Source organism: Nanorana parkeri, unplaced genomic scaffold, assembly GCF_000935625.1.
Source record: "Nanorana parkeri isolate BGI_ZX_2015 unplaced genomic scaffold, ASM93562v1 scaffold407, whole genome shotgun sequence".
Classification (NCBI taxonomy): Eukaryota; Metazoa; Chordata; class Amphibia; order Anura; family Dicroglossidae; genus Nanorana; species Nanorana parkeri.
Window position 1 is genome coordinate 685,664 of NW_017306675.1, and position 26,744 is coordinate 712,407.

Here is a 26,744-nt window from a genome sequence, read left to right on the forward strand (position 1 = left end):
GACCTTAGATGAAGGGATTCTCCCCTCAAGAGCTGGGCTTTAAACATAGAGGGTACACCTCAAAGCCAGACCTTGGACGAAGGGGTTACACTTTGAAAACTGGACCTTTGACTAAACGGTTACACCTCAAAAGCTCGTCCTAATAATGTAACTGGTATGGAAATAAAACAAGTATCACAGATAGTACTCAATTGTGGTGTTTCAAGTTCATTAATATGGCTACAGTCACCTTATCTATTCTTTAAAAAAATCTTTAAAAGATTCACTTTATGTATATTTAAAAGACGGAATCAATCTGCCTTCAGTATTACACAAAATGAAAGCATTTGTTGTAATAAAAAGTGCCTGCTTAGAAAAGCGGACAGCAGCAAGATCGTGAAGTAAAAATGAGTTAAAAGCACTGCTGTTGTCACACTTCTCACACAGACTTCCAGTATGCTGCCAATACCCCCCTCTTCTCTATTTTCCCTCCTTCCTGCTCTATTCCCCCCCCTCCTAGATGCGGTGGGAGTGTCCGCTCAGTGGTTCAACGCTAAGTGGGAGCTGGAATGCCCGGGAGGAGAGGGGTGGCGCCACACGTGTGTGTCTCCCTCGCTGTGCATGTTCACCAGCTCACACACGGCTCCATTCACTGACACACATTACCGAGCCAGCCACGGGGGACAGACACTCACTCACACACTCACACACCCCTCCTCCTCTACTTCCCACTCTCTTCTCTGTCTTTCCCAACTTATGCCACTCCCTCCTATATCTCTCCTGTCGCTTTCATTTATTAGGGGGATGGAGGAGAAAGCTAAATAAATGAAGCCTAGAACTAATATTGTAAGCTTAAAGGAAGAAGCACCTCAGTAAATCAGCCCCATTGTGGCACCCCCCCAACCATTGACTGTATGTGAGCCACTCTGCAGCCTCGGAGCTGCCGCTGGGTTCTGCAAGTTGAGAGAGGAGCAACATCTGTAAAACTTGGACTGGAGGAGGAGGAGGAGGGAGAAAAGAGGAGGACGTGAAGGAAAAGAGAGAGGAGGAAAGAAATGCCAAAGTGAGAGAAGGAAGAGTTGAGCGGAGAAACTTTGGAAGGAAACGTGTGAGTATGCGCTGATCCCTGCGCCTTGTGTCATTGTCACATCCCGGCCGTTGTTCTGTTTTCTTTCTACTTCGTTACTTTGTTTCCGATCTATGTAAAGTCAAGGGATAGAAAAGAAATCAGAAATGTCAGCGGTGCTAGGAGAGAGTCACAGGGAGACGATCGGATTACAGGATCTCGGAGAGGGATGCGGGAGTCCGCGAAGACAAATGAGAGAGCCAAGGGGCTCAGTAAGTGGCTGCTAGGAGGGAGGCAGAAGAGCCAGGGGGGCAGCCCGCTGACACCCGGTGGGGGAGAGAGAGAGGGGGACGGGACTGTGGAGCCCATGGTCAGCTCTGGGGAGCCCTTGGATGGAAGGTACGAGCTTTCTGATGAAGTCTTCTGAGAGAAGTGTGAGTGTGGGAGAGTCTTTTGTTTTACAATGAAGCACACGCTCCGAGGAGGGGAGAGAGCTGCGATTGCTGGAGAAACAGATGGCAACTTTAGGTGCTGCTTCTAACTTTCTCTGCAAACTTTTGTCACATATTGGATGGGGCATCTCTGCAGCTGCACACAGCCTGGGCATGCCGAACAGCTAATGTAGGGTAATGTCTAGGACAATTTGTAGGGTCATGCTGAACAGATAATGTAGGGTAATGCCTAGGGCCATTTGTAGGGTCATGCTGAACATCTAATGCAGGGTAATGCCTAGGACCATTTGTAGGGTCATGCTGAACATCTAATGTAAGGTAATGCCTAGGACCATTTGTAGGGTCATGCCTAACATCTAATGTAGGGTAATGCCTAAGACCATTTGTAGGGTCGTGCTGAACATCTAATGTAGGGTAATGCCTAGGACCATTTGTAGGGTCATGCTGAACATCTAATGCAGGGTAATGCCTAAGACCATTCGTAGGGTCATGCTGAACATCTAATGTAGGGTAATGCCTATGATCTTATGTAGGGTCATGCTAAACATCTAATGTAGGGTAATGCCTTTAACCTTTTGTAGGGTTATGTCTAGCATCTAATGTAGTATAATGCCGAGGATCTTTTGTAGGGTATGCCTAGCATCTAACATAGGGTTTATTCCTACAATCTAAGTATAGTTTATGCCTAGCATCTAATGTAGGGTTTATGGTTATCATCTAAAGTAGGGTCATGCCTAGCATCTTTTGTAGTGTTATGCCTAGCATCTAACGTAGGGTTTATGACTATAGTCTAAAGTATAGTTTATGCCTAGCATTTAACATAGGGTTTATGCCTACCATCTAATGTAGGGTTATGTCTATCATCTAAAGTAGGGTTATGCCCATCATCTGATGTAGGGTTTATGCCTATGATATTTTGAAGGGTTATAGCTATCATCTTTTGAAGGGTTTATGCTTATGGTTTCTACCCATCATCATCTAGTTTCTACCTATCATCTAATGTAGGGTTTATACCCATCATCTAATGTAGGGTTCATAGCCATCTTCTAATGTAGGGTTTATACCCGTCATCTAATGTAGGGTTTATACCCATCATCTAATGTAGGATTTATGCCCATCATCAAATGTGGGGTTTATGCCTATCATCTACTGTAGAGTTTATGCCTTTCTTCTAATGTAGGGTTTATACCCATCATCTAATGTAGGTGGCATGACTATCATCTAATGTAGGGTTGGTGCCTTTCATCTAATTTAAGGTTTATGGCTGTCATCAAATGTAGGGTTTGTGGCTATCATATAATGTAGGGGTTTTGCCTTTCATCTAATGGAGGGTTTATGCCCATCAAATAATGTAGGGGTTTGTGGCTATCATCTGATGTAGGATTTATGCCCATCATCTAATGTAGGGTTTATGTCAAGTTTGTCCAATCCAGGAGCCAGCAGGATTTTTAGGAGCCAACTCCACTGACAACAACTAGAGAAACCTCAAAAGTTAGGTGCCAGCTGAAATGTTTAAGGAGCATTGGCTACCTGGCTCTGGGATTTGTCCAGCCCTGCTTTAGAAAAAAAAAACATGTACAGGCTGATGCCTTTATTGCACACATGGGACATACAGTCATCTGAGCTAACTAGATTCCTAGTCTGTACAATTCAGCGATGGATTTATTATAACATGGGCCCATGTTTGTTTTCAATCCCTGCCCCCCATGTTTAATTAGATCATGCATAAGGGTCAGTATACACAGGCATTTGTTTTTTTTTTTTTTTGTTGCTTCTGACATGTGTTTGTGAAACATTTGTATAGAACTGACTTCTCAATGAGTTCAGACCATATGATGCAAGCTGATGATATGCAAACAATACAGATATAGGGAGTGTGCATACATATTGTGTATGATTATATCAAACAAGGACATTTTTATGGAGAGCAGTACAAAGCCTGCTATTGCTTATCACTTTCTGCACAAAAAGTCTAAAGACTTGCAAAGATGGAATTGACTTACTATGAAGTGATGTGCAGAACTTTTTAACATCCCCATGGGCATCCCTGGAGTCTGAGTTACTGGACGGCTGCCTGTTGTGCCCTTGTAATCCACCACTGTTACGATCTGCCACAGACATATTCCATGAAGTGAGAATTATGTTAAGCAATTTTAGAGTTTAGGCGCGCAAATGTAAGCTCAAAGAACAATTAGTGTGTGGTTACTCATCTCATACAGTGCTACTCCCTCCCCATTTCTCTAAGGAAAGTGCAGAGCTCAACTTCCATCAAGCATTTTCTGGCCGATTTTCAAACTATCCTGACTCCCAAAGTTAGCTACATGCCAGCCTTGTGCTGGCTGAAACTTTGTATCTTTAACACAGTCCTCCCACATCTGGACGCTGGAGGGAGGGAACCCACATGCAGCTCTCTTCCTTACTGAGTCTCTCACCAGAAGCACTTCTCAGTACGACTCAGATTAGATGACTTTCCAGCTGCCTGGCTGATGTGATTGCAAGTGAATACAAAGAACTTCGAGATTTACTGATATGTTCTAGTTTTATAGATCAGATCGGAAAGTTATCCATAACTTTGTGGTTTATAGCTAATTAGAATAGCCCTTTACTAACAAAGGAACCAGAGGAAAGTTGTACTGCAGTTTTGTAGACGTTTAGATATAATAAATTGTGATCTGTCATGTGTTATCATGGTTTAGAAAGAGAGGTGGGATTATTTTATTTTACATGCCGCATGTACAATGTCGGATGGTTTTTAAGTGATCAGAAAAGTGATACTTTTCTTGATATACTTTTTGAATGGTAGAATGGCCAGGCGTTTTCTGCAGGGGGCAAACAAGGACTCTGGGCTAGATGAATCATGCCAGACACTCACTTTCTCCAAGAGAAGAGAGAAAGGGAAGAGAAAGAGGTAAAGTAAATACACAGAACACCACAAACAAGACTGGATTAACTGATCTACACCTTTTAAATAAATAGCTTTGAGAAACAGAATGGGAGTAAAGCGGATGCTGGGGTTTTTGGTGGCATATGTACTTACTCTGTTTACCCACTTGCTCTTTTCAGACTGAAGTGGATAACAAATGGAGTTCAGTGTGAGGCTAATAAAACTTAACACAGGCAGAGGCATAAAGTTTAGCAGCTTTTGTGCGAGGAGGATCAGCATTGATGTGAGAGCATGGGATTAGTGAATTAGCACAAACTAGCTGATTTACTCTTGTTGTGTATGTCTTCCAAACCTGGAGATGTTCTTTACATTTTACACCCTTTCCTAGAAATATGAACGAAATACATACAGTTGGTAATTTAAACTTTTGGTGTTGTATCCTTATTAGAATAGGCTGAGTTCTGTGAAATAACGGCAAACTTCACACTAGACACTTCCCCATGAATGTTTGAATTGTTAGGCATAGCACGATGACAGGTTAATTGGCAGAGCCAATCATTTAAAAGGAAATAGACTTTGATGTTTTTGCAAAAGTTGATAATTCATCTCAAACATTCCAGAGAACATATAGTAGCCTCGTGTTCGGAAGCAAGACTTTGTAGATGATAGTTCTCACGAAAGATAATCTTCCAGTTGTGGGCTGCCTAGTGTTCTTGAAAGGGTTAAAGAAAATTAGCAAACACAATTTAAAGAGGGCGCCAGTCTCTCTTTTTTTTTTTTTTCCTTTTGCATGGCCAGCCTGTGTAATTGGAAACATGGAATTCATTCATCTTCCAGGATACATGGTTTTGTTTGCTTATTTGGAGATTAATAATTGGAATGTGAACAGCTCTGCCCATGATATTCATTTGCAGGTTTTTCCTAATGTAATTGCTTTATAATTTAGAAAGGTGGCACACTGATTGGCTTTATAATTATTTCATTTAGGTGCTTTATTAAAAATTAACAGTGGCCTTGCAATTTCTAAATTAACATTGTCAAGATTATTTTGATGGAGGGAATAGGCAAAGTGAAAAACCCCAACGCTTTTCCAAAAACCTGACATGCAAAATAACTTTTTACAATGAAATTGCATTTAAAATGCAAAGTCATATTTTTTACCCCCTGAATATTGTTTGTAGATAAAATAGATAATATTCTAAATGGTGTAATATGTTAGTGTTTTAAAACAAGGAATCAGTAGTGCTGAACTTGTGTTTTTCAGCTTTAAATAATTTAACACTTCTTTTTAAATTCACATTTTCTTTAAGCTGTAATTCATTGTTAGATTTTGTGTACATTTTATTTTCTGAATTGTTTGTATTCAATTCAATAGCTGATTAAAACATTTGGAGTGAATGTGCTACCCCTGGCGTAGAAATAAAGCTATAAGCTATAAAATATAGTTTATTCAAATGTTAACCCTGTATCTTTTGAACATCATTAGAGTTATTACGCAGGCATTATAATATAAACTATAACATGTACATGGTGTGTAGAAAAATGAGCAAGCCTGGTGCAACTAATTGTCTGAAAACAACATGTATTTTTCTTGGTCAGCAAGGCTTTTTGGCTTGATTTCTTTATATTGTCAGTTTGCGTGCAAGTGGAAAGGGTGCCAGCCAGTGAATTAGTGTGAAAAGAAAATTATTTGAAAATGACTTTACACTAGGATTTTAGATTGTCTAGGCTGTAGCAGATATTCCTTAAAGTTACAGTTTTAAGGTATCCCAAATCCATACCCGAAGCAAACTTTAGAAAATATATTTATTTAAGGTTGAATGAAATGCAGTTGTGTGGGTTTGCTGCTAAATCCATTTAATAGATTGTCATCTGATTTGCTTAAAATATAGTCTAATACTAAAGGGGTTAATTGAGCCCATTTTCTATACTGAAAGCTTTAGTGATGTCCTGCAGTCCTTGGGGCAGGTTAGCAAGTTCCAGGCCATGTCTTAAACTGGTTAGGTATTGCCTAGCACAGTTTTGCAGGACTGGAGGGATTAATCAGTTTCCATGTTGAAAGCAAAAAGAAACTTCAGTGTTTTTAGAACCCCTACAGATAATCAGACAGTGGGGTCCTTTGCAGGTTGCTTCTCCTGCTGTCAAGGCCTGCGAGACTTTACCCAATAGGGTAATACGTCCTCATGACCATTAAGGCTTAGACAATCTAAAAGAAAACAACACAACAATACCCTTTGCCCTTTGTGCATGAGAATTAGCTTGCTGTGCTTTAAACTAAGACACAATGGACAAGTGGGGGGAGTGTAAACCAACAGGGTGCCCAATATAAACTTTGCCAATACTTCCAACAGTCCTATCATCTCTATACTTTGTACAGGTATTCGAACAAGACTGAGGAAAAAGAAAAAAAGATCCTTATGTAGCCTAGCAAGGACTTTCAATGAAATTTCACACTTTGAAGATTCCCCCCCTTTCTTCTTTTCCTGCGTCTAACTTTGATATATTGACAGCAAAAGGAGCTCGCAAAGCTTTTATATAGCCTGAGCGGCAATGCTAAGCAGCAGTCAAACGTCTCCATGCATTTGTGTTTAAGTGCAGAAGAAATAGCATGTCTGTGGGCAGCAGAGGTTCTTCTCAACTCCCTAATCCCAAGTCCCTGAAAACCTTGAGGGCATGCCTCAGATCTCGCTGAAATCATTGTAGACTTGCACAGTTTGCAGATTAAATATGCTATGTGTTCCTAGCCCCAACAACAGTTTTATGAGCCCACTAAGCATCCGACTTTAAGATCCCTTTCTGAAGATTTTAGAACCTGCTATAGGCAGTGATGTCTGCAATAAGTGGCCCTTGTTAATTTCAAGAAGCTTTAGATACATCATTCTTGACAGAGGAGGACCTGCCAAAGTAAAAGTTTTCAAATCACATGTCTTATTATGCAGAGGGAATACATAATACACAAAGGCCTTGATGGATTTGATGCCTCTATTATAGGTTTGCAGAGGAATGCTGCAGTTACATGTGCTCTCGCTCACATCTGATTAGTGTTTAAACCAGTGTGAAAATAAAATGACACAGAAATGGAAATTTCATTTCACAAGCATGGAATAATGCGAAGCATATTTAAAGGTATCATTTACACCAACTTTAAAGTCTGGTCTCAAATATATCTGTTTCATGTTTTAAGCCAGCACTCAGCATGTAAAAGGGAAAAAAATGTGCCATCTTTAAATCATAACTTATGTACAGCTTTCAGGGCAATATATGCATTAAATGGGATGGTGACGGGTGAAATCCAGGCAGTAACATGGATAGACACAATATTAACTATTAATCTGTTTGCCTATCTATCTATCTATCTATCTATCTATCTATCTATCTATCTATCTAAATCTTAACTTTTTAAAGAAAATTGGATTTTCTTATTGATAGTCATAGGTTATATGGTATAATTTTTATTAGCCATGTATGTGTCTCCTTTTATTTATAGTGTGTATGTTAGAGGAAATGGAAGAATCATTAAAAAGGTTTGGTAGAAATCAGCGTGAAGCCACTTTGGTTTCTTCCTAACCTAGTAACTCTTAACCTTAAGTTTGTGCACACTAATGAGAGTTGGAAGATTAATCATAATTGCTTTGAGAGACTCAGGTTAGCGTATCAGAGAACAACAGTTTCCACATTTTTTTAATGCTAAACACATATTCCAGATTGGCAGTATTTTGCCGTGAAGCATTTATGTAAAAAGAAAACATCTGCAGGCCAAACTATCATTTTTGGTACTCTCACAAACTTTTTAAGGCTTGCCAGCCTTTATAGGAATATTGCCAAAAAGCATAATCAGTCCAAATAACCATTGTCATATTTGTGCCTTGGCGGTTTAGTAATTTGCACATAGTTATGTTTGAGCTTGTGTGTAGTTCAGCCTGTTCACCTGTCCAGTTTTTGTGAGTATGTTATATGCCCACGTATATACCTGTGCACAAATCCTGCATTCTTAATAATTCTTGGTAAATGTGAATATACTGATACTGCAGGAAAAAATAGGAACGGAAGCCTCTTAATCACCCTCAAGTAAATTATCTTGGTAAATCTACCCCCTTGTCTAATCACAGGATAATCATGCTGGTGCTTGACATGGCAGCCCCTCCTTTTATAAATGTGGTGCGAGTCCATTAATTAGAAGCAAAAAAAGTCATATCCTATTTCTAAACAATAACATGTGTCAGCTCATTACCCACGAGACCCGAGCCAATATTGTGCTCAAAGGTTGTTTAATGAATGGAAATGTGAAGGTCCATTTGTCAAGGTAGTACAAGGTTCCTGTTAGTTTTCAACCCCCAAATTCATTGTCTGCAAGGCCTAGTCATTAGTCATCTGTGTATTAGTACTGCCCTCAGGCAGTCCAGCCCCGCACTACTTCACACCAGCATGACTTTGAAAGTGTGCTGTACTGACTTGTAGAATTACTGCTGTTATTTCCGCCTAACTGGGTCCAAGGTAAGTCCCCTCCCCACCTTATCACTCAACATAATCCTCCTTTTCTGCTCAGCTGCTATCTGTGGCTTTAAGGGAATTCTCTATAGCCTTTCCCTGTAGATCTCATGCTCCTCGCTTTGTTGTCAGAATGATTGTGCCGGTATTATTAGAACCCATTCAAAGTGTCTGGCAGTTGTAGCATATTTTATAATGAAGACAAACAAAGGTGAACACTTGCAACCATTCATACCTAAACCATCTTTGCTGATCAGCACAAAGGTGCTGAAGGGGTTAAATGAGGATATCTAGAAAGAAATGTGAGAAACGGTGAATTAAGGCTCCTTAAATTCTCTGTACATTTTTACAAATGCAAGTCCCTTCCATCACATTTTTGTATCAGGTTCTTCGGCTCATGTGCAGGAAGTTTTAATCATATGAACTCTATCTTCGCTTTGGCTGCGCAGGGCCATTTATTTTTAAGTGAAAACGTACAAGGCAAGTAAGTAACTTACAAAACATATGGTTTGAGACACTTGGCAGTTTTCAACCACAAATGTTTATAAATGACGTTCTTTGGAAAAGAGAGGACAGCTGTAGGATTCTCTGTTCACTGAAAGTGTGATCTGCCATGTAAGCTCCATTTTACTGATATTTTACAAAGTGCGCACATGAAATGTCATCTAAATGCACCTTTTTATGGCATATCAGTTGGAGTGCTGACAAGATGCAAGGCTAATGTTTGATAGAATAATAGTTTATAAGAATTGCATATTTTTTGTTAGGAGGTTTAAGACAAAATGTGCAGTGCAAATAATGTTCATTTATACTTAATCTCATACTCAATTAGCTTGTTGTATGCATCTGAGATAAATTCATACCTGAGGATTTTATTAACTAAATTAATCACTGACCCCTGCTTCAACTCATATTAGTAGTGGTATTACTAGTTAATGATATAGAAAAAATGTGTCTATGTGTGTTTGTGTTTTTGTGTGTTTGAATGTAAGTGATATCAATGTGGGGGTGTATATGTACTGTAAGGGTCGGGTTTTTCTAGAATTTCTGTATACTATAATTATTTAGTTAATACATATACTTTTTTGTTGCTAAGTTAGTATTCAAATCTTTGTACCTGGGTATTGAAGACCGCCAGCGTTATTTAAGATAAGACGAATGGTGACTGCTATACCGGTGTAACATATCTTATATCTTTATAACGGGGTTGAATCATTTTTATCCAAGGCTACATACACCTTAGCTAGCTAGTAGTGTTCAGAGGAAAATCCTTTTGTTTTTTTCCCCCGTTCCTGATTGTGTTTTTGAAGTGAATAAACACCTTTTATAAATTAAATTTATAATATGCTCCGTTCTGTTTTCAAGTTCTGTTGAAGAAAAGGAGCCTGACAAAATAAGCAATTTCTATCAGAATGTATATATTTTTCCTGAAGAGGGACTATATGCTATTTAAATGCCTATCACACCCACTAGATATTTCATTTCAAAGAGGCTTACTCACTGGCCTGTTTTGTAAGCCAACTTCTATCATTTCACAAGGGCAAGCCTTTGGTAACAAAATTAAAGTTGATTGTTTTTGTTCCATACAAATTCTCACTATTTCACTAATGTATACTTGTTTTTGTTCTTGTTTTTTTGATGAATATGTGAGAAGTTAAAATCACGCAGTTATTTATGAAGAAATACAGTTGTCAACTCCCTCTAATTCATAGGGCACATCCAAAAAAGTTTTGGAGCCATGTATGGCATTTCACAAATAAAATTCACTTTTTTCTTGTTGTAGCACTTTTCTTTTTAAAGTGACACTATACTCAGGAGGTAAATCTTAAAAATGCATTCAAGTACCTTAACCATTGACAAAAATTTAGTTTATTTGTGTATCACTCAGCTGTAGATCCTCAAATCATCTCTGAATTGGTGCTGACAATGTCCTTCCTTCTGGAGGGTGGCTACGTTTGTTCCCCCATGGTCCCTGTGTGTGTTTTAAAGTGGCCACTGTTCCAAGCTCGCTCCCATGATGGATTACAAGCTCAATACAAATTACTAAACCAAACATGAGATTGTAGTCCTTAATGGGAGTGAGCTTGGAGCGGTGGCTACTGTACAGCACACATAGGAATCATGGAGAGCGAAAGTAGTTACCCTCCAGAAGGAATGATTTCAGCACAAATTTAGAAATGATCTGAGGATCTACAGCTGAGTGATACACAAATAAGATACATTATTCTGGATTTAACTCCTGAGTTTAGTGTCACTTTAATGTAACATCTTAAAAAAATTTAAATATATACTGCAATGTGTTTGTAGTGTGCCATTTTCTCCAGTAACCTGTTTAGATTATGTTGCTTCAGCAGTGATATGTCACTTTAATTACATTGAAATGTTGGCTGCTTTGCTAAAGTGTTTGGCATACTCTAAATATCCATCAATAGATTGCTAATACTCTACAAAGCATAGGGAAGATAATCTGAGCTGTAGGCATGTCATCATGAATACATGTTGTACATGCTGACTACACACAGTTTATGCAGTTACTGGGTATGGGATGCTGATGCTGTTTCATTTGATCTGAATGTGGAACACTGTGTTAGTGTCAGTTACAGCTAGTTTGTATATGAAAATAACAAAGAGGTAATGACATGGGGCTTTTAAGGTGTCACACCATGTCCATCATACACAAATAATTTTATATAAAAAAACAAAACAATTTTATTAGTTTAAAATCAACATGATTTGAGCACATAAGTACATCCAGAATCACTAGAGTGCTTATCCCCAGCATGGTACTATATCACACTGAAATACTTATGTACTTTATGGACATGATGTATGGTGTGACACCTTAAAAGCCCCATATCATTATATCTTTGTTATTTACATATTCAAACTAGGGGTGTGGTGTCTATCACTATTGGTTCTTCTTTTATACATTAATATACAGCTAGTTTGTCTTTATATGTGAAAAAAGATACACAGTGAATGAAAAATGGCATATACATCAATGTGTTCTGAAGTGAAGGGTAACTATGGTATAGTAGGCATCATACGGTGGCAGATCTGACCATCCTTGCTTCTGCCAGCCTCCTGTTATCTCATCATGAGAAGAATAGGTGTGATTCCAACACCCTTCTTACAGTTCAGTACTGGATCAGCAAGAGCTGATATGTGAAGTCCAGCAGACTTGCAGGGAGTTTGCATTCACAAGACTTTCAGGAACTTTCGTGGTACCATCAGGAGGTTGATTAGATAAAGTAATGTAAGATATTTCTCCTGTTGGTGTCTACTATAAAGCAGCTACTGTGGCATAATACTTTTACTCCACAAAAAGTGTGAAATATGCGCTGCCTAAAGAACTATGGGGGGAATTTATCAAAACTGGAGCATACAAAATCTGGAGCAGCTGTGCTCAGCAACAAATCAGCATCTCTCTTTCATTTCCAAAGCTTAACTGAACAAATTGAAGAGAGAAGCTGATTGGTTTCCCTGGGCAACTGCTCCAGATTTTGTCTGCTCCAGTTTTGATAAATTCCCCTCTATGTGTTCTGAGCATGTCCAGTCCATCTCCCCTCTGCTTGGAGTTGGGATTTTTAATCCGAGCTGTATATATGTACTCAAGGCAGACTTTAGCTCATGCTCCATTCACACAGGAGCGGTTGTCCTCGTGTATACGGCCGTACGAACAGCACTAAACATAAAAAACAATGCACTTTAATGTGCATTGTTCAGACTCTTGCAGAAAAATAGTAAATAGTAAAAATAGTAACAATAGTACCAGCACAATTTCAAGGGCGTATTCCGCACTTTTGCAGTTATAGTAATAGCTGCAAACAAGCAGAATCTGTGCAGTTGTAAAGATTTTAGCGTTTGCAAGCCCGCACGGAAAACCGCTCGAGAAACGCAAAGCTATATGTGAATGGAGGCTAAGATAGCCTTTTACTGCTGCTGGAGCTGTGGAGTTAAATGCATGCAGCCTCAAGCCAAAGTTTTCTCAGTAATCTCCTAAAGTTAGGTGCACAGGTAAGCCTGAGGTTAGTGAAGGTGAGGTTAGGACAAGTAATGGACTACTTCTATAAAGCCGTGATAAATTATTTTATTCTGGTTTGTGAAAAGTCTCACCTTCTGAGTATGGCACAGAATCAACAGAAGTATACTTATTCCTGTATTTGCGAAACATTGAGACTTGCAGTAGGTGTGTTTAGGAATGGCTTTCCTGTATTGCAAACAGGGGTTCCCAGATGACCAGATTTATCAACAAAAGTGGGCAGACTGATGGACCCATTCAGATTAATGTACTGCCTTGTGGTATGTTAATGAATACATATTAACATACATTATGGTGAAGCACGGGCTGTTACCACAGCATGCACATGTGTAGCTCGCCTAAATGAAAAGCGATAGCATTCAGCAGGCTGTGCTCCCTTAATATTTATCAGGACTTAAGTTTCAGTGGTGATTGTCCCTTTAGAGTGCACCTTTTAGTTTTTATGTGTATTAACTTGCTACTGTAAGATACATTTGTTATCCTAATACTTGCCAAGCTTGGAAGCCCTCATTTGCAGATAATTTAAAGTGATGCTGGAGAAGTACAGCTCATGATAATTTATGGTATTTCTCTTGTGGACTCTTCTTATAGCTGTGCTTGAGTTCTTGGGTATACCTACTGTAGCTATTATAAGGACAGATAACTAAAATTTTACTTTTCAGTGGACCGTGAACATGTGAGATACAGTAGCATATTTAAACATCTTAGTCAGCCCAACTAGAAATATACAATATAAACCATGGGACCTTTAATCAATCTCATATGCATATTCGCTAATTTGACTGCTGTACCAATACATGGATTGGCGTCATTAGTTTTCTTTTTGTAAGTGTCACCTGTTTAGGGTACACAGTGAGTGATCCAGCACAGTCTGATAATCAATAAGACAACCTTTGGACAGGAGCTTAACCGTAAACGGTGTATAAGCATACACTCAATGCTATAAATTATTGGCCACATCTATCTTTACATGGCCAGCATCACTATGTCTAATTTTACTATAATAAGTGTGTGAATTTGTTTAAAAGTTTGTCTATCTGTTTTCCTACATGTATTCATTGTCATTTTAATTTGGCTCCAGCATAAATCAGTACATACAAAATTGTGTGCATATGTGTAGAGAAATTATATTGATTTACATGAAATGATGGATAGGTCTTATTCTGAAAATGCACTGGAAACATGATAGCCACAAAGGGTCTTTTATTGAGCCAAGTGTTTTATTGACTAAATTATTCATCATTGCTAATCAAATACACTGGCATGGACAGGTCTTTAGCTTTCATTTAAATGTGCATCAGTTTGCATGCCATGTCCGCAAATGCAAATTAGTAATTGTTTATTCTGTCCATATTTACCTGTTCTATTGAACTGAATAGCCCCCCCTAAGATCTTTGTCTGCAGCACTAAAGGAACTGAAACTAAATACCAGCTGTTAAGTTCAACTCCAGTGAAAGTCTGTATAAAGTGGAGAAGGGTTAGAACTATGGATGCACCGAAACATATCAGCCGAAAATGGCACTTTGGGCAAAATGCAGAAAATGGCATATTTTGGCCGAAATTGCGATGCATCTCCCCTCTGACAAAGCTCAGCGTCCAGCAGGGAGGAGAGAAACTGTGAGGGGCTGAGGGGGGTGGTCGCACCTCCCCGCTCAGCCTCCTGTAACAGATCAGTAGAGCAGTGTGTGGGCAGAGACAGCAGTCAGATGTCACTGGAAAACAAGCTGATGGTGAGGGGGAGGAGTCAGCTGTCAAATGAGTCCTCTTCCCTGCACCACCCGCTCACCCTCCTGTGACAGCGATTCAGGATAGAGAGTGGTACAAGCAGTCAGCGATCAGTGATCACTGAATGTTTGTAAATAACTGGAAAAAATAGTATGAGTTATTATGACTCAATGGGAAGTCATCACTTCCTATTTATTCATGATTGTGTACATAGTAACTCAAACTATCTGCACAATTTATGAATGAACAGGAACACTCAGTACAGTATAGAGGCTTCCTGTTCATTCAGTGTTGGGGCTGCCCCCAACAGTAAAGTAAACAATTAAAATAAATAATAAAAAAATAAAATATTGAAAAAATTGTAAAAAAAATTTTCGGTTTCGGCCTGACATTTTTTTATTTTTGGTTTCGGTCTAAAAATGTCATTTTGGTGCACCTCTAGTTAGAACCACTGTGAGGTTTTCTTCGCTGTCTCTGTCCCAGTTAGTGAGATTTCTCCTCATTTGTCCCAGTAAAACATGTCTCTGGGTATGAAAATGAGGAAGCACTCCATTAATAACTACAGCCACCAGGTACTGCGTCTCCTGAAAACCGTATTGTCAATTGGAGCGCAATATTTTGCTTTACAGCGAAACATAATGTTCTTTTTCCTCGTGGTGCTCCCCCCATGGTCATCATACCCGCTTCCCCCAGAAAAGCAAGTGGGTGCATTCCTGAATGCCTGCTAAATTATTGAGATTCTGCTAAAGCATGTTTATACTTTATATAATTATTAATGCATTGTACACTATTGCTAAGTAGTATGCACAGCATGCACATGTAATAAGCAAATATGTATGTACATATCCAGTTACAATCAATAGAACATGTTTTTTTAAACAATACACACTACTAAGAATATTTCCATTAAAGGAGAACTATGAGGTGAGTGAAAATCACTCAGCCTCATAGTTCGAGTTTCATTGTCACACGTCAGCTCAATAGATCGGGAAGTGAGCGAACACATACCGTCGCTCGCTCACTTCTCTATCCTGTCCCTGCAGAGAGCCGTGGCTGTCACTCACGGCTTCCTGCAGGGATTCCCCCCTCCCCTGTCCGATCCTCCAGCGCTGACTGGTGGAACGTACGGGGGAGGGGGCGGGTACAGCTGGCTCTGCCTCTAGATAGGCAGAGCCAGCTGTCAATCACGCAGCTGGGTGGATCTCAACAGTAATGTCGGGATCTGTCCCGGCTGCGGCGGTCTTTGCTCGCGGTATACTGATCTTTGGGTCACTGGAGGACGCTAGTTTGTGTCCTCCCGTGACCCTGGGGAGAACTATGGGGAAAAGCACTGACCCCATAGTTCTCCTTTAAGCTGATCTTATTCTCATCAGAAAGTTATTGTAAAGGCAACACTAAGGGCTGATTCACATCAGCCACACACTCAGGCCTCATTCAGATGGGTGACAGTTTCCACTGTCCTCTGAAAAATGATCCGCAGTGGATCGAGGATTCAGAGGATGGTGGAGCAGCAGATGCCTGGCATTCAGGAAGCGATACTGATGCTTCCTGAATAGGCAATCTCATTGATTCCAATTATTGCGTTTGGCAAGTCTGTCAAAAGTTACATGCTGGGGGCAGTAAAACTGCACATCAACTGCGTGGATGTACTACCCATATGAACTAAGCCTAAAATGTTGTGTGTTAGAGTGCAGCTGATGTCAGCTGGGTAGCAGCATAGTGTGGTGCTGCTTTGTGGCGATACAACCCAAGGTACTGTACAGTATGCTTTTCTATATAACTTTATTGGCAGTGTAAAAAGTGTAAACTCCATTCAGGTCTCTGCACAGTAGCATGGTGTGTTTCGTTGTGGTGACCTTTTTAATAAACAGCCCAGCAATTGTAAAAAGAACAAATTCAGTTCTCAACTGTAGAAATAACTTTTTTTTATTGCTGACCCCCGCCGACTTACCAGCTTTATGATCTAGTGCCTGCCCTCTTCTCTACCTTTGAAGGGTGTCGTGGAGCCGCGTCACCATGGCACTCTACACTCATAGTACAATGATGCACAGAATGACACTGATGTCATCATGTCAGCTATGCTCTCTGCATTATTGAAGATGTACCAGCACCAAAGAAAAGTAATAGGACCCTGCATGTTACATGAGCATCCTGAAGAGTTCTGAAAAAAGTTATGCATAAAAGAACACCAAATGGGGGCCCTTGGGTGGGGGGTTGGAGGGGCACCTCAACATACCTTCCTGATGCACCGGCGCTGCAGTTCACCACAATATGTGGTAATGCACTGCCATGTACTATGTGGTGTGTTGCAATAGTAAAATACTGCAGGCCTGATTTTAGGTCCTTTGAAATAAATGGGCTGCCTTATCACAATGCATGGTAATTTGCAATATAATGTGCTTGGCGTAAAACCAACGCAGCGGACCTGAGTGATGCGAATGGGCTATTAAGGTTGTGGCCTTAGTAGGAAGGGCGTAATTGCACATCTAGGCATGGCCGGTTTTTACAGTTCTTGTTCCTATGCATTCAACCCTTGGTGCTCAATTACATCCACCAACCACACTGGATTTGAATTTGCTGGGTCATTTAAAGAGCAGCACATTGTAGTGTTCACTAATAGTAGTGCTAAGTTGTAAGAACTGAGCCTATATTCATTCCCGAGGGAAACAAAAGTCAATCTGATGCCAGAGTTTTGGATGGAGACATGGCAATTCAGTTACCCACCAGTTTCTAATTATCTGGGACCCCAAAGATCCCTTGCAGTTGTTTCATGGTTTTCACAAAGTAGTGCAGTCTTTTTTTTCTGAGCTTTTTTGTGTCATACCAATGCAAACAAAAGAAACAAACCTGAGAATGCCTAAACATTTGTAAAAGCAACAAGTTTCTGTGCGAAGTGGTGCATTATCTGACAGAAATGCAGGGGTGCCAATATTTTTGTCCATGACTGTATACATAACAAAGTAATCATATTCATGGTTTTGAAGGCAGACTGATTTGTATCCATGTTCCCGGTAACAGGGGGGATTAGGTATAGAGAAGAGGTCTGGAATTAATTGTCCACTGGGTAATGCCTGAAGGAGAATTAGCAATGGCTGCTCCATGGTTGAATGGAGGAGAACAAAGATGTCTGCATTAAGCAAAGAATGTTTATCCTATCTTAAGTTCAGAGATGAGTCCTTCTCAGCAGTAACAGGTAATGACAAGCCATGTTATTGCTTACATAGATGTAAAAATAATTATAATTTTAGCTACTAGTCTAATGCAGTAATATCTTTATTTTTCTGCTGAAATCCTAGGCCATGTGCTGTAATCCTCCTGTGTTTTACTAAAACAGGAAGCCAATTGTAATAACATATATAAACTAGAATAGCTGTTTCTAGTACTTAAAGTGTGAATAAGTGTTTTAAAATGATCATTTTGTGCCATAATTATGTTTTATTGTACTTTCAAAATCTTCTATTGATGCTATCAACAATATACAATTAACCAGTGGCTATGAAAATGTACTCACTATTAATTTTTATTTATTTACAATGACTAAACTGTGCCTTTAGCTATTGACTGGTTTAACGTGTTGATGTGAAGAATATCTCCTGGCAAGAAGTGAAATCAATCAGTAGACTACTAATACTATACAGAAATCATCGCCGATGTAAGAAAATATACCTAGCTTGCCTTTAGTATACATTTTACTATATCCATTGCAGCCTATTCTAAAGGCTTCTGGATTAAAATATGGGCTGTACAACTGTGCAGTAGGGCAGTCATTTAAAATGTGACCTAGGATGCAACTGAGATGACTTGTTGCTGCTTCACACCAAGCCTGCGCACGTCACTAATTCTGATATTGCCTTTGAACAATTAGAATTATGTAAGAGGCATTTACTTTTAGTTGGTTTGAAGGCTTGTCCACACCATCTGCGTTTGATCTGCACAGATGCAAAGGTCCAATGCTAGGGCTCATAGGTAGCAAATGTTTTCTATGTGCCCATTTCAAGCACAACACTACTATGAGGTTCAGCATAGACTTGAATGAACTGTCATTTTCTGAAAAAAAATGTAAACAGTGCAATGAATTGTAACAATGCAACACACTGTGCGGGGGACACAGTGGACATAAGCCCGCAGCATTTTAGAGCCTGGGTTGCTGTGAACGAGCCTTGGGCTCTAGCATGTGTGAAATAGCTAAACAATTTTGAATTCAATCTTTGATGGCATGCAGAATAAAAATCATTACATGAACATTTCTTGGAAACAATATTGATTTTGTGATCACAATCATAACTTCAAAATGAATGCAAAATGAATGACTGTGTGGCCAAGTTTACAGGTTTTGTTTTCCAGGTGAAATTATTAGAGGGTTTCTTTTAACTGTGATTAACATAAATGTAAAAGTGCCTGGAGGTCTGGAAGACTTACCCATGATACCAATACCAGAGGACATCATTTAAAAATGCTGCTGTAGAGGAAACATAGTGCCCTGCTTTGTCATAGGTTAAAATTTAAGACCATCCAAAAAAACAAAATAAACCAAAACACGCCACCAGGATTAAGCAAGAATAGCAGCAACTACAGATGATGAAAACGAAGATAACAATTAAAGCCACTGCGGGGAATTTATCAAAAATGGAGCAGACAAAATTTGTAGCAGTTGTCAGTGGCAACCAATCAGCTTCTCTCTTCAGTTTGTTCAGTTAAGATTTGAAAATGAAAGAGAGAAGCTGATTGGTTGTCGTGCACAGCTGCTCCAGATTTTGTCTGCTCCAGTTTTGATAAATTCCTTCCCACTGTGTTTTATATGTCTTCTTAGTAAGTTTATGGGCCAGCTCCACTGATAAGGGATTTTTCAATTTAGACCCCTGTGGTGTGATTCTTCTGTAGTAGGTTGGAAATCTGCCCTTTTCCACAAGGTCATAACAAAGACAAAGCAATTTCTTGAGCTGAATATTTTTATTTGTGTGTTCTACCTAATAATTAATTCATCAATGAAGACTTGCACCATCATTTGATGTTGGACTAATGGACAGACCTGAGAATTCTGGTGGTGATATGTCACTTTAGGTCACTTACATTTTACATACTGCATATGTGATAAATTCGTTTTTTTGGTGGAATACTAACACAAATATTTGTTTTATTTTATAGCATTGTAAAGTATTATAAAGTTGTGGTCCTCATAGCATAGGTCACGTACAATGCAATGCAATGCAATACAATTTACCTGATATTTTATATTCTGGGGACAACCCTTTACCAGACAAAAAGTGAGGGAAAAATCTGTAACAGTGACATAGACAATGCTGAAAAACTGACAGAAGTTCTAGCATTTCACTATCTAGATTTCCCCTCACTTCCTATCCTGGGATAACCTTTTCACCAAAATAAAGCAAAGTAATCTTTCCAACGGAGCCACTGACTGCAGTAAAACCCGAGAGGAGTGCTAATCCTTCCCCACTCTATCCAAAACTGAAAGAAAGGTGTTGGGTGTGGATACACTTTAATGAATGAGATAAGGGAATGAACCACAACACAATGGGCAGGTGGGAGAGGGGACTTAAACGTTTTTAAACTGTTTTTATATCTATTACTATGTACTATCTACCTATAGAATGACTGCATTTGCCAATGTGTGGTCATTATACTGTATGTCCATTGCAGTTGTTGCCTGCATTGAGTGCTGAGCATCTGGATCTTACATATTCATATATATTTTTATTAAATGATTTATTTATTGAGTAAGACCCAAGGGCTGTACAAAAATCAACATACATAGAGAAGTCATAGGTAAAACCGGCACTCGCAAGGGGTTCCGTCCATCCAGTACTTTATTTGTAAAACGGCATAACAGCAGCAAACAAACAAATGGTTACATGTTTCAGCCCCCAAACTGGGCCGTAGTCTTTGGCTACAGCTAAGGACCAGTTTGGGGGCGGAAACATGTAAGCATTTGTTTGTTTGCTGCTGTTATGCCTTTTTACAAATAAAGTACTGGATGGACGTATCCCCTTGCGAGTGCTGTTTTTTTGCCTATTGCATAGTAAAGGCCCTGCCGGAAGCTTTACCAGGCACCGAAGTTCAAGCAGCGTGATTGGAGACAAGAGGGTAGAGCTGCTTAATGTTTCTAAACTACATTGAGAAGTCATTTGGTTGTTGCATATTAAGCATTCCACTAGTAAATAATCAACATAAGGGACAAAAGCATCTCGGTATATAGTATATAACAATAAGCATTAAAAAGTTGCATGTCTTTATCTTAGTTATATAGCTTTGTTAAAGCATTCCACATTTGGTTGCTAAATAATTAAAAAGGGAGGATGGGGCCAATATTTTTGTTTGTCTTAAGTTGACATTTTATTTTTTACCTAAATTGTATATCTTACAGAAATCATAGAAACAAAAATATGAATTTGTTTAGGCTGGGTTCACACCTAGGCGTATTGAATATGCGCCATTCGCGGTAAAAAAAACGTGCGACAAACGCCCGTTTGCGAGGGCTACTTGGCTGTATCCCAATGGAAACGAGAGACCAATACGCCCCAAAGAAGTACATGTACTTCTTTGGGCGTAGGCCGTTTTGTATCGCGTTCGGATGGGCGGAAATACGGCAAGTTGTGAACCAGACCCATTGAATACAATGGGATTTAGATGTTTGAGCGTTTTGTAGAGCGTTCGCCGAGCGTTGAACGCACTACGAAACGTTCAGGTGTGAACCAGGCCGAAGAGGGTTTAAACTTTGATCTGCATCTTTATATATGAAATCCAGGCCTTGTTTTGGGTTTGTGTTGTCCAGCTACTCAAGTATGCAGAACCAGAACATTTTTTGAAAAGTTGAAGGACCCTATTTAAAAGAAGAGTATTTCTCCATGTGTGCCCATACAGCAACGATGTCTGTCTGTCGTGTCCATACATGATGACTTTCCTGTTATCCAGTGATAGCCACTCGCCCATCATATCACCTGTATACTGTGACTAAGTAGTTCTTTGGTCCTTGTTCAAGTATAACAGGGTTGGCAACTCTAGCGGAGGGTCTCCATGGCCACAGATGCTGGTGTGCAAGCCACCAGTAGGACAACATTGTCTTAAGTTACTTGCTTGCTTCTAGTTTAGGATTTACTTGCTTGCTTGTTAACTTATAAATATATGTTTTAATTCTCTTTTTTAAAGTTTTATGCTGGAGTAAAATTGACACATTAAGGAATAATTACTGAAACTTAACAGTGAAGATCTAGCTGTCCCACCCATGTGTGCCATCTCTGTGAAGCTTCACACAAGCCAAAAGGCACATTTTAGAATAACTGAATCACAAAATTACTTTCAATATAAAAGTGCTGCTTGATTGTGTTTGCAGCCATGAATGGAGTTCCAGTTAAAAAAAAAAAAAAGAAATCACATGGTCTCTGGCTAACAGTCATTAGAGACTAATGTGAATTGTTTTCAATAAGACAAATCCTGTCTCGTTGACTTGCAGTGAGATAAATTGATCAATAATGCACAAAGAATGAAATATACTTGTAATTGTAATGAAGAAATATGGCTGCTCGTATGCACATAAAATTGAGAAGTATGCACAGGAAGAATGATTTTAAAATTAACACACATTGAGAATATAGGTCTTTGCATGCATTGGTATAAAATCATTTAAAAGACTGTGGTTCCCTTTTAATTTGCTTTCAGTGAATATAGCTTTATTACACGTTCATGGTTTCTAACATGAATGATGAACTGTTTTAAGTTTTTGTATATGCTGTTTTACAAAACCATGTTTTTCCGTACCTTGCTTACATCTGGAGTTCAGTTTTTTCCTGTAATAAAGGTTTCTTTTGCTTTTTAGAAATTACAGGAGAGGACATACACTGTGTCTTCTGGTGACCCAAAACTCAGTATGCTGAGAGTGCCACAGCCGGGACGGATCCCGACAATGCTGTCAAGATCCGCCCCACTGGCTGATTGACAGCTGAGCCAGCCTCTCTAGAGGCAGAGCACAATGTGCCCGCCCCTTCCCCATCCATTCCTACAGTCACCTCTCTCTGCAGGGAGAGGATTGGGAAGTCAGCGATGGCAGTGTGTTTTCACTGACTTCCCGATCTACAGAGCCGAACTGTGACAGCTTCTTTGTCACAGGTTAACTTGAATTATGGGGTTGAGTGTTTTTCACTCAACCCATAATTCCCCTTTAAGAGGTTTGTTGTGTTTCTTGGTTGATGCATTGTTTGTTTGTCATATAGATAATAGAATGTGATACGTGAACTGTGCCATACCTTAGCTCATTTAATATATTCAGAAAATCAAGCACATTTGCAAATGTAAGCTTTTATTTTCCCAGAGCTCCAGTGGGACCTTGGGCATTCTACCACTTGCATATGCAACTGATATAACCTAAAAGTTTTATCAATTAAAAAAGTAGCAATAGCTGTTTAGATGTGCTTGCTGAAGGCCTCAGTCTTCTGTAAGAAAGTGCTAAGGTGAACACATATCTAGATGAATATTGGGGATTCCCAGTTTAAAAACACAACTACAGGCAGCGTCTATTTGTACCCCTCTGTTCAAACTGCTGTTTCTCGATAATGTCTGGACTGACAAGAATACAATTTGGGGCTGAAAGATCTTCAGAATGGACTAAGCAGGCTTAGGCATAACATAACCACTGCTTAATATTTTTTATCATGAGGAGCATGTATTCTTTGAATATTAATCGTTAATGTAAGGTGTCACTATTTCTGAAAACTAAAACATGTTTTGCATACCAGAGTGTGCTGGAGAAACAGACTGTGATGTGTTTTTGCATTTTTAATTGGATCCACTTTTATGTTTTGTGCAGTTCTTCGTACAGGGAGGTTGTGAGTAATGAGAAGTCAACATGGAAGCACAGTCCCACAGCACTACTATGAGTGAAAAGAAAAAAGTAGAGAATTCTCTAGTGAAAGGTCATACTCGGACCGATGTGAGTGAGAAGGCAGTTGCCTCCAGCACAACATCCAATGGTGAGTTTAAAGTATTAAATATGTTTTTCAGCATTCTCAATTCATGTCATGTTTTTCTTCTCCATTATTACATGTTTAATTGAAGGAATTTCCCCTTTAATCCCATAGTTTAGCCCTGCTGTAGACCCTTATTTATCACTACATGAAGAGAAATGCTTCACTGACTTTGTATCACAACTAGGCTTTGCAATCTCAAATTTCATCTGTAGTACAGCTTCAGGAGAAAATGTATAATTATGTATAATTATGTATAGATGAATAGACAAAAGGTGCCCATAGACATTAGATAATCATCATTTAATCCTGTCAGTTTCAGCAGAAGCATTTGATGACAGAGATGTCTTTTGGTACCTTTAGACCTCTGGAGATATTAACGAGAGATAGGTTGCAATAAAAGGGTGTACTGGCTGAATTTTCACAGCCTATAGCTATTGCTCCTCTAAAATTAGTCTGGCCTCAGCGCTGGTGCATTGGAAACAGATTTGTAAACTCAGGCAATATGAATGTGAACGTCTACATTACTGTTATGCAGATGGGTCATTATATGATGGTTTTAGGTATCTGAACACTGGCTGACTTCTATGGAAGCTCGAAGTTTTGAACAGTGAAAAGGGCTTGCTGATGAGTTCACGTGTTGCTGACATGGGTAATCCATGATTGTTACTACATGGGGAGATGGAAACATAGTGTTCACATTAAGATTAAACTGGTAAAATATTCCTATTATGTATCTTGCTGTGAATGTCAGTATGTTGCTACATTTTACAATTTTTAAATTTGACTTACTCTGAGACACAGTTTCTTGTGTAAAGGTAACTTATGGAACAAAGGTACATTATGATCTTGGCTCAATAGCTGCTTTGATGTCATCAAGCATTCCCTTCACAGCATGTACATTTATTACAAAGACAATAACAAGACAAAAAGCATTGTGATAAAATGATGCAGGCATACAATGCAGTGCATTACATCACGCAGCAGCACGTCACAATCTGCTACCATGCATAGTTACATGAAGTGTCATTTAAAAAAAGTTTAAAAGAATCTTGTGTTCCCAATGCACACCAGTAAGTGTGTGTTATATGCACCATTGTCACGTTCTGTCGGCTGGGGCACACAAAACGAGTAAAAGTAGCGTGCAAATATTGGTGCCTGGGATGCAGATCATTGATAACGCAGGAAGTAGGTGCCTGTGCGTTACCGGGGACACACTAGAGGCATAGAATCTAAGAAGGTCTTCGACGGAGCGTCTAATGGTGAGGATGATTGGCTGCTGGACACCTTCTAGGTTGTGTCGCCCTCTTGCAGGCAGCCAAAGACACAGAGGCTAGTTGCAGCGCCGAGGTGCTGGATACAACAGCAGGCAGGGGATTGAAACGATAGACAGGGAGTCCGACTGAGTGTAAAGACATGTTGCTCGAACGGGGCGGAACAAGTGAGCTGGACTTTTAATGGAGAGGTTTCCGAGAGGATTGGCTGAAAGCCGAGCAGCTCGGTCAGGAGGTAAAACGCGGCACCGGATCGTCATACAGGGAAGTGTGACAACCATACTGCCCGTTGCAGGTGTGAAAGAGCCCTAACCACGCTCAGATATGATCATTATCGAAATCAATGCTGTCAATTTACTGGGAGCATTTAGGGCTTGTTCACACCAAATGCACACCAGATCTGCATGAGTTTCTGCACATGCAGTGCAGCGTTTTTGCCACGTTACGGGACGTTTCTTCCCCCCCGCCTAAAATGGACTTTCAGTGCGTTCCAGAGCATTTGCATGCATTTTTTATGCATTTGCATGTGTTTTTGTGCATTCCGGAGCAGAAAAAATAGTGCATGCTGCAGTTTTTCCACATGCTCTGGAACTGAACGCTGTGGTGTGAACTAGAGCCCAAAATACCATTGGAATACATTGGATGCATTTTTTATGCGTTCTGCTCCACACTTGGTGTGAACAAGCCCTTACTGACATGATTGTAACAATCAGTGTACTGTTAGATACTAATGAGAATTCATTATTTTAAAACACTGTAGTTCATACAGTCACACCAGGATGTTTGGCATGTTTGAAATATGTCATTCTGGTTGCCTGTAGTGAAATGAAATTTCACAACATATATTACTTGTAGAATTTTGTTATGATTGCCATAATGTTTATTTGTAAATTTTCTGTTAAGTAGTAACATTAGTCACAGTAACTTTTTGTTTTTCAAATTCATTATTTTATGAAACAGGATAGCCATACATATACAGTGCAAAAAACACAGCAATATACTTCCAATTCAAGGACAATACTTCAATGCAGATAATGGGTATTAACTCTAAAGTATGTATCCCATTAATTTTCAAGTTTTGTAAACAACATACAATAATAGGAGGGGAAAGTAGCAGGAGAAGAGGGTAGAAGAAACACGAGACATGCACGGTCCAACCGTCTCCAGCCGAAGTCCGTGTCATAACTGTAATTCGGATGGAGATATTCAAAATTGTATGTAGACATACCCGGGACAGCCTGTAGTGAGCAATACAAAAATAATAGTCCCAGGCTCCTAACGTAGCAGGTATGAATATAACAAGTATGAGACAAAAGTTAGAGAGACAAGCAGGATTAGAGGCATAGACAAAGAAGGGGGTGGGGAAGAATAACCTCACTCACAGTGGGTCCCCGACCCCTATGCACTCAGTTCTTCCGAGGGCTGGTAGATTCCTTTGAGGTGACACATGCCTGGTATTCCGGAGAGAAGAAAAATGCTGCCCAAGAGGACTAAGTTTTGCAGAATGTGATGTGTCCCCATGGAGGACACAGTCATGTCCTCCATTCTCCAGATCTCATTAACCCTATTCAGCCACATGCCCACCGTTGGGGGATGAGTGTCCCGCCACAACACCGGGATGCAGACTTTCGCCGCTTTGATCATATTTGGCAACACTGATCGTTTAGGTATCGTATTGTGGTGCAGGAGAAAGAATGCCGGGGCCATTGAGATAGTATGGTCTGTAAATTTTTGTAGCAACATTGTGACTGCCCCCCAGAATCCTACGATTCCAGGGCATGACCAAAATATATGGAGCATTGTACCTCCCCTCTGACCACATCGTCACAGTAACTTTTTATCTAAACCTGTTAACCTAA

General features: G+C 39.6%; 1 protein-coding gene across 1 annotated transcript in view; it reads left to right on the top strand.

Annotated features, from left to right (window-relative positions):
• The first annotated feature begins 1,025 nt into the window (after positions 1 to 1,025).
• Positions 1,026 to 26,744, top strand: part of GLI3 (GLI family zinc finger 3) — a 227,807-nt gene continuing 202,088 nt past the window's right edge. Inside the window, exons 1-2 of the mRNA XM_018559622.1 lie at positions 1,026 to 1,087; positions 23,455 to 23,617. Of these exons, the coding sequence (XP_018415124.1) occupies positions 23,494 to 23,617 (124 nt within the window). The 5' untranslated portion in view covers positions 1,026 to 1,087; positions 23,455 to 23,493. The remainder of the gene's footprint in view (positions 1,088 to 23,454; positions 23,618 to 26,744) is intronic.